The 9,456-nt window shown below is 41.2% G+C and overlaps 1 protein-coding gene across 1 annotated transcript in view; it reads right to left on the bottom strand.

The window, feature by feature from the left end:
* The window catches only part of UMPS (uridine monophosphate synthetase), a 30,955-nt gene extending 27,892 nt beyond the window's left edge, over positions 1-3,063 (bottom strand). Inside the window, exon 1 of the mRNA XM_059391120.1 lies at positions 2,824-3,063. Coding sequence (XP_059247103.1) covers positions 2,824-2,978 — 155 coding nt within the window. The 5' untranslated portion in view covers positions 2,979-3,063. The remainder of the gene's footprint in view (positions 1-2,823) is intronic.
* Between the last annotated feature and the right edge of the window lie 6,393 nt (positions 3,064-9,456).

Below are 9,456 nucleotides of genomic sequence, written 5' to 3'. Positions count from 1 at the left end.
AGATGGAGAGGCAGGCAGAGAGAGAGAGGGAAGCAGGCTCCCTGCTGAGCAGAGAGCCCGATGTGGGGCTCGATCCCAGGACCCTGGGATCATGACCCGAGCCGAAGGCAGCGGCTTAACCCACTGAGCCACCCAGGCGCCCCTCCATTTTATTTTTTAAAGATGTTATTACTTATATATACTTATATATATATTTATTACATAGTGATATATATAGGTATATCTATATATAGATATATATGTTATATAGAGAGAAAGCACAAGCAGGGGAAGCGGCAGTGGGAGGGAGAAGCAGGCTGCCAGCGGAGTAGGGAGCTTGATCCCAGGAACCCGACATCAGGACCTGAACCCAAGGCAGACACCCAACAGAATGAGCCATCCAAGTGCCCCAACCATCTCCATTTTAAAAACATATGAGACTGCTGATATGAAAGCTGGAAAAACTTTACATTTTGGAATTCTTATTTCATCCTACTGTCTGCAAAGAATTTTATTCTAATGCAATTATTTATACTTAGAAAACTTTTAGTGATCACTCTAATACTTCTCCACAACAAAAATATATATAAATTCAAATTTAAAACTGTAAATTTTCTATTAATTCCCATGACCATAAAAATATTTAAAAATGTGTTATCATTACAATTGTTAGGGTGGCTCAGTGGGTTAGGCATCTGCCTTTGGCTCGGGTCATGGTCTCAGGGTTCTGGAATCGAGCCCCGTGTCAGGCTCTCTGCTCAGCAGGGAGCCTGTTTCCCAGCTCTCTGCCTACTTGTAATCTGTCAAATAAATAAGTAAAAAAAAAAGTATTATTTTGTAAATACTTTTCTTAGTGAAATGAATGGTAACCCCCATTTGTTCATGTATCTACTTAACCCACTGAGCCACCCCTATGTTATCTACTTAAACTGAGTATTCCTTACAACTAGGAAGTTAGAGTTTAGCGTAAATTCTATTGAGTTTTTTGGGGGGTGCAAATACTGAGAAATCCTGTTTTCATAATTAAGTAGATACGAAAGGAGTTCCATTATAGCTCAGTCTCTCAATGTTTTCAACTCTTGAGTTAACTACCAAAAATCACACACACACACACACGCACACTAAGTAAGATCTAATACCAAAAAGCAATTTTTAGTCATCAACTGACTTGTTCAAAAAAAAAAAAAAAAAAAAAAAGCCTGTTTCTCATTAGAAGGCCCTTAGTCATTCACCTTCTCGCTACAGAAGAAATGAATCATAGCACGATTCTTGATGGTGAGAATAGTCCAACCCACTTAAAGTAGTGTTTCAATCCTGTTTTATCATAACCTCACAAAGTAGGGTTCTCCAAGGGTGAGAATAAACCCTTAGGTGGTGGAGGAAATGCCTATCTTCTTGATAAATCTTCCTTGAGGACAGAAATATTCTCTAACTGCACTGTCCAATGTCCCACTAGCCACATGTGATTATTTCAATTTTGTTTTTAAAGATTTTATTTACTTCAGAGAGAGCGTGCATGAGCGGTTGTTGGGGAGGGCAGAGAGAGAGAGGGAAAAGCAGACTCCCAGCTGAACAGGGAGCCTGACAGGGCTCAATCCCAGGACCCCAAAGGCTGAAGGCAGATGCTTAACCAACTTAGCCACCCAGGTGCCGGAATTATTTCAATTTTAAAATTCTTAGTGCCCAGTTTCACATGTGGCTAAGTAGCAACTCTACTGGACACCACATTCAGACTCTTCTATTCACTATGGTCAGCAGTTCTGACCTGCAGCTTGTTAGAAAGACATAACCTCAGGCCCTGCCTTAGATAAACTCAAATCAGATTACGCAGTTTAACAAAATTCGCAGGTGATTCATATTTAGTCACAGACTGAAAAACACTGTGCTAGAAACCTCTAATTTGTACATACTTTTTCCTTATTTTAACCAAAAAAGTGCCTCCATGAGATGTTTATCCTCTGGCCTTCATTCTTGCTTCTGGCCACAAAGTGCAAACAATCCTCCCTAACATGTAAGCAGCTACTAAATTCTTTCCCTGTCTACTTTTTCCTTTGTCCCCCACATCTTATTTTCTTGGGAGTTAAATACAGAACTCACTGGACTATTTCTGTGCTGTCAACAGTGCTCCAAACTGGGATTCCTAACTCTTGGAAAGGACATATCAAAACCAGCATAAGTCAATGAGCAAGCTGCTCTCTAGTCCTGATAAGATAAAAAAAAAACCTCTCAACTCTTCATGTTTGTGGGCTCTGCTCCTGATCTCCCAGGGAAGCAAACCCTCAAAGCTTGGGCTCCATTTCTGCCCGAAACATACACACATTGTACATCTGCTTCATTGGAAAAAAAAAAAAGTTATATTCCAAACATAAAGAAAAGTTAAAAAAACATCCTTGGTACCCATAAGATTAAAGTCATATAGCCTTCTGCACACTAAAAACTTAAGACAAAACGTGTAACTTTCTGATGCCTTTCATCATGGTGATTCTAACTACGTTAAAAAAAAAGAAAAAATCCTGCACCAAATCTTCCTTCCCAAGAGCGCTCTCTTCTTTCTTAAGATTATGTGTACCTAGAAGCTGTTCTAACTGGGGCCCGAATAAGACTCCCCCCACCCTTTAAAATTAATTTTAAGAAAGGTCTGCTCATTTTGCATCAATGGTCCCCAAGACCCTAACAATTCCTGGCCTTTGGGCTTCCCAAATCGACTCCCTAAGACCATAGAAGGGTCGGCTGCCTGCTTGGCTCTTTTGCTCTCACCCACCGCCCAGCTCCTTCAGCCTCCCCACTTCCTGGTCCCCATTCCGGGCACCCAAGCCCGTTCCTCCCTTTCCCGGGCTGGCTACCTGACTCAGAAGACGCGGTCGAGACACGATGCCACGCAGATCGATGTACACAGGGGAAGAGAGCCCGCTCTTCAGTACGAAGTTCCCAAACTTGAAAGCCTGCACGTCGTACAGACCCGTGACCAACGACCCCAAAGCTGCTTCCGCGGCTGCCATCTCCACGCGCTCCCGGGCCTGTTCTAAACTCCAAGGCGCGCCAGGCTTGCGGCGCCTCGATGGCGTCACCCAAGGAAGCCCCGCCTCTTCCGCCGCCTCTTCAACGGCCTTTCCCGGCGGCCTCCGGGCTCGCGGGGCCCAGCTCCGGCTTTAAGAGGCTGGGGGGGGCGGGGGGGGCGTCTGCTGGAGGAAGTGCTCCGCGCGTAGCGCCAGGTGCTTCAGCCTGCTGCGGGTGGATCCGGTGGCTGGAGTTCAAAGCTCCGAACACCTAGACTACCTTCGGGTCCCAAAGCCGAGCCTCTCTAGAGAGGTTGTGTATATCCTGCCCGTTTTCTAGCTCAGTGTCCCCTTAATTATCTACTGCCCGGCGCAGCCTGTCGTTATTTGCCAGTATTAGCCACGACTCCCCTTCTCTCATAGCCCTCCCTCCTCCGACCCCGGTTTCACCGAACAGACAATAAGGACTTTACTCAGTTCTTAACTAGCTTCATGGCATCTGGCACATGACAATGTCAGAGCAAACTGCCCATGGGACCGTAAAGCGCTTTGCAGGTAGTGGTTCGTTAGCTCTTCTGTCGAAACTGTGTGTCCTGGGAGGAGCGTGTTCATTCCCGGTAGAGTAGCTCGGCGGCTTGGCAGGTAGTAAGTGTACAGCAGGTGAGGAAGGGAGGGAGGAGAGGAGAGGAGGATGAATCGCTCCATATCAGTGTTATCCAGGAGGATAATTTTGCCAGCCAATCTGAATACCCAAGCGTATTTGGTCTTTACAAATAAACCCCTTAAAGTGGGGGGAAATTCCCGTTGTGTATAGAAGGCAGTAGTTTAAGGGAAATAACCCTTAAAACCGTAGGGCTCGTGATGATTACTCATTAAATCGATTCTGATTTCTATATTTTTAATGTCTATTTTTTGGCGAGATTGTGCTGACCCGCCAGTGTGAAGAACCTATGCTTTTGAGACTTGTTTATTGTTTCAAATAAGCGCATTAAAATTTTGATGAAATAGAAGCCATATGTTAAAAAACATTTTTGTTCTTATTGGCAAAGTAAACTAATCAAAACTCTTCAATCTCTAACACTCTACTTAATGGACACTGTACTCGGAATCAGTCTCATTTACACTTGTGTGGCACCCTCACACCTGATCATGTCTGTATAGGCTGATCCAGAATCAGAGAGCACAAACCATGATGCATAAATTTGTCACATCTAGCTCAAATGGCCTTTTTTTTTTTTTTTTAAACAAAGTCAGCACCTGGAATAACAGAATGAACTTACTAACACACACCTGAGACTTAATTGACTTGGGAGGGCGTGGGAGATAAATGTCTTAGAGTACTTCTCCAGGCTACAAAATTGTTGCTTTCTTTCCAAAGTGCTGGGGGGGAAAGTGTTGTAATAATCATGTGCCCTTTTCAACTTGTCAAAGGCCTTCATATATTTGGGGAACAGAAAAAGATTACTCTTTCCTTTGAACAATGGTTTTAATTAGAAAAGAAAAAAGACCACCAGAAATAATATCTTTAGTATAGTATATTTATAGGAATGCATAACTTGTGAGATGTACATTTTGAAGTTTCATCCATAACTTATAACATATACTGTAGTAACAACAAGACAGCAGGTCATCACTTTACAACATTACACATGAGTGATTTTGACTTACAAATAAAATATTTACAACCTACCTTTACAAAACGACATTGTGTGCATACAAAATGAACTGCAGAAAATTTTAAAAATAATAAGACAACCAAAAACCCAGAAGATACACTTAAGGCAGACCAGCAAGACACTGAAATAATTAAGGCTGTGGAATTCTTCTGCACCTTGAAAATATAGAGCTATTTATCAATACTGTGGAGTGATTTTAAATCAATTGTTACAAGTCTGATGGAAGTATGTACTTATATGTATATGTGTAATGGTCCCTATGGGGAAACCTACCCACTTATGGATTAAGGCCCTTTATCTGAGGCCAGAGAAGCCCCCTCCAAACTCTCAAAAGACTTGGGGGGGGTCACTCAAAACCAAGAGGTGCCAATGCAGTTTGCAAACAAGTAATTAATAATTCAAATATAAAGAGACTCCTGACCTTAGGTAAACAGCTTCAGCGATGGCCCCATTATGTCTCAGGCTTTGTTCATTTGGTTTTGTGGACTTCAAAGGACAGCAAACAATTCCCAGTTGAGTAAGCTCGAACTCCACCCATCAGCCCTAATGGTTTTGAATGGCCCTAAATGGTTTTCCAGTAGAAAAACTGACCAACCTGGGCTGTCTTCAACTGGATAGATTTCTGCATATGAGCAAGAACATATACATACATATTATACACTATGTACATGTACAGATGTACATATATCCATATTTTCCAACAGTTTGCACTTTGATCACTGCCGTTCTCTGACTAGGATCTCATTCTGACGGGTATGTTTAGTTTTTCAGTCTTCACATTTGTCCTAACTACTGGTGTTACCTTCCCCATAGAGCAGGCTGGAGTTTGGCAGAAACAGAAGTAAAAGCACCAGGGTCAAAAAAATCAGACACAGAGATGACAGATATGGCTTAAGTTAGTAAGAGAAGACGTATGTTTTGCTGACTTCAAATTCATAACCACAGTCTCTGAGATCATGGTAAAAGTCCCCATAATACTCCAGGATGTGGATTCATTTCTTGATAGAAGTCAGGCGTTGATGGAACTCTTCTTAATGCTCACTCTCCCTGGGCTAGCAAATTGGCTTGCTTAAGTTGGGACACCAGGAGTTTTATTTGCACTTTTCCCCCACCACTCTCCCTTTTTTCAACTATCCTCGCCCTCTGAAATAACAGCTATCTGAAGAAACAGTTGCTCTTGATCATGTGAATAAAGCGAAACCCGATCGTATTTTAGAATCTCCCAGCAAACAGGCTGACAAGAAAACACAGTAGCCTATGAGTATTTCAGGCTTTCATGAGTATTAATTTCAAGAACGTCTCTTAAAGATGAAAATTTGCCCTAGAGTAATTGCTTTTTCCTCTGCTATAACTTCTACAAACATGGAAAATGCAGAAATGTTTGTCTTTGAAAATATGGCCTATGATATTTCTGTGTTCTATTTCTATATGGATTTCTCACATGAATAATATTTCCTATTAAAACTGTCGAGTGCTATAGACAAATTTCAGCTCTTTTTAACCCTCTAGAAATAATGAAACAACTGAGAGCCTTACAGTTTTTAGAAAATAAATAAATATTAACACAGTAGCTTTCCTTTTCTTAGTGGAGTATATATAAACCCTGTCTTTTCTAAATCCACCCCAGATTTAATTATTAATTTCCAAATGATCCCTAGACTTTAAATAGTAAATAGAAAAGCCATAATGCAAATAAATTCATTGGAAGCCCACATACTATGTTAGCCTAACCCAGACTCCACAGAGATGCTATACAGGAGACAAAGGAGTAAAGCCCACATTCCTCAAAACTGAACAAGGAAGTGGTGAGTTGGCACTTTTGCCTTACTACAGGGACCCTCTAGGTCTGTAATATTTCCTCCTCTATCAAATTTGTGGGGCAAAGTTTTAGTTAATATGCAGAGATAACCACCACCTAATTTATAATGCCTTTGCTTCCTCATGTTCTCACAAGTTTAAATTTCCCTGCTCTTTAACATAGGCAAGCAAACAAGGAATGCCTAACTCTTGGGCATTAAATCATGGATAGCATGGGAAAGCAAATATGCTACCCCTGAAACATCTAATTATCCTAAAAAGAAAAAAAAAATCCAAGGTTATCCCTCCAAAATTCAGCAGTTCAATTCATTTCTGCACCTGTGCATATAATTTGTCTCTTATAATGGATGCCGGTGAGATTCTGAAGAAATGAGTTGTGATATCAAACAGTAGTTTATTCTCATTTCTGCCCTTCCAGTGAGGAAAGTGGCTGTTCGAGTTCTTCTCCATCAATTTTTCCAGAGCATAAAGCTTGAGAAGAGAGCAGCAGTCGCTTTGCAGGGCGTTCTACTCTGGCTCTGCCATCAGAAATGCCAGAGAAAACAGCTTATTCCTGTAAGACCATCCGCTCTCCTAACCTTTGTCTGTAGACAAGCTTTCAAATGACTGAAATTACAGGCTAAGACCAAATAACATTTAGACAAAGAGCACCTGGTACTTCCAATTAAAATCAATTTACAGAATTTAATCTCGTGAGTTTGCAAATGGTATCTTAAAATATGAATATTGAAAACCCGGAATGTTCAAAGTTACTGTTAATAAGATTCTCAGCACTGGCAGTGTGTAGCACTTTAAGAAAATCAAAGTATTCTTTAGACATCCTAACTATGCTATTTTTGCAACATTCCTATGAGATTAAAGTCCCTCCTCCTACCCCCCTTCCCATTTTAACAATGAGGACATTTGGGACAGAAAAAAAAACAAAGACTTTCTGTCATAAAGGACGAATCAGGAAGAGCTGAGGTTGAAACTCAAGAATTCCTGGCCTCACCCTATATCCAGATGTTTTCATTTAAAAGATATTTTAACATAAAAAAATGCTGCAGTATCAGTCAATCTAAATACAATGAACTCTTTATCTCCCAACCTCCCCTCGGAAAGGCACTACTATTTATAAAGGCTTTGTGAACAACAAAGTGGTGAAGCCAGCTTTTCCTCTGCTCCCTCTACTCCCCCAAGAGTGTTTATGGCTGTGAGAGTCCAGAAGGACATCCTCCAACATTACAATTTTTTTTTTCTTAAAAATTTTCCCAACATTCAGCTGTACGTGGATATAAATCTATTTCATTTGAAACAAATGTGAAAGACGCAGTGAATCATTACATCTTTAAAAAAATTATTACGAGTGGTCCCTGATCGTTTCCCTCTCTCTGTATCCCACCCTGACAAAACAAAACAAACCCCAAAACTCGATGCAAAGAATATAAGCCAGGCAAGAAACTTCTGACTTTAACTGACATTGATTTTTCCCATTTCAGCTGGAAGTTCACACTAATTCCTAGTTAAGTTTTGATTTCAAGAACTATGACAATATGGCAGAAGTGGACCATTTTCTCTCCTCCCTGTCTCTCCCCCACAAAGTCATAAATATCTGCCAAAACAGGTACAAGAAACTGGTTTCTAATCCTTCATCCCTCACTACGGTTACCCACACAGCAACCTCAAGTACAGTTCCCAGCCCCACTTTCAGGGATTCCTTTTTCTTTCCAACTGGCTGCGGAGCATTCTCAAAGCAGAACTGCTATCTGACTCCTGTTGGGGAAGAAGCAGGGGCTTTGGAGACAGGACACCTCTCTGTTAGTTTTCTACAGTGACCAAGCTATATAAAATACATGCCCTTTTTTCTTGGGGCGTCTGTTAAATTAATCTACTCTAATGATTGTACTTTGGCTCCAGTTAACAGAATCATACTACTTTGCATTTCTATGTCTCACCTCTCCCATCTCCTTACTTCCCCAACATGTGTACTAGGGGGGAGGGGAGATTCTGCACAACCCCACACCTGGGCTGTCCCAACTCTCATGGAGACGCTGATATAAAAGCTTTGGCTCTAACAATCTGTCAGCTGCTTCTCAAAACACGGTTTCGTGAACGTTCTCCTGTGTCCTCTGTGCACCACTGTCCGAGGCCCTAATCTTCTCCAGCAGAAACTCAGCCCATCTCTTCCATGGTCATAAAAACTCGAGAAGACTCAGCAGGGAGTTCTTTAGTCATTGCACACAGTGGACGAAACAGACCTTGACAAGCCACACTCCATGGGTGTTTGGAATCCTTAGCACCTGCCCTCTGTCCCGTGACCAGCCCTAGGGACCAGGCATTCTTCTTTTAGGCTAGAGCTCACAATGAAGACATGTTTACTAAAAAAAAAATGTTTTTTTAGTAAATATGTTTTAAATTTTAAAATATCATATCAGATAGCATTTGTATATACATGTAGAGCTAAATGGAGATTAGGAGGGTTAGTCAGGGGCGGGCTCTGAGGGAGGGTGCCTTGGTGACCCAGGGCCATCCAAAACTAGGAACCAAATACAGACGAAATCAGTTTCCATGTATTTGGTTAATCCTAAAAATACGAAGTGCTACCTAGTCTTATTGCTTGTACTTCTTACTAATGGATTAATCTATAGTCTCGGATGGGATGAGGTGGAGGGTGGATGAGGAAGGTGACTCTGAACCCGACGGAAAAGAAAGACAGGTACTTTTAATTTTACATTTCCACTGTGGGAATAAGGGTTTTTATATATTAAAGTTCAGGCTTAATGTCTACTATCCTTTTCATTTAGATAGATGTGTAATTCTATATATCCCTCATAAACTCTCCACTTTCACAACTTTCTCAACCCTATTGTAGGAGAGAAGCAGCGCCATTAAACCTGATTTGAGGACAAACACTTGAGTTACGTTTTTAAAGTAATTTTGCATAATAGCAATTTTTCAAAACACATCCTAGAAAACAAAGCATGGATCATGGACCAACAGAAAAACAA

The sequence above is a fragment of the Mustela nigripes genome, chromosome 2 (assembly GCF_022355385.1).
Source record: "Mustela nigripes isolate SB6536 chromosome 2, MUSNIG.SB6536, whole genome shotgun sequence".
Classification (NCBI taxonomy): domain Eukaryota; kingdom Metazoa; phylum Chordata; class Mammalia; order Carnivora; family Mustelidae; genus Mustela; species Mustela nigripes.
The sequence above is the reverse complement of the archived record's forward strand: the minus strand, read 5'-3'. Positions and strand labels throughout refer to the sequence as shown.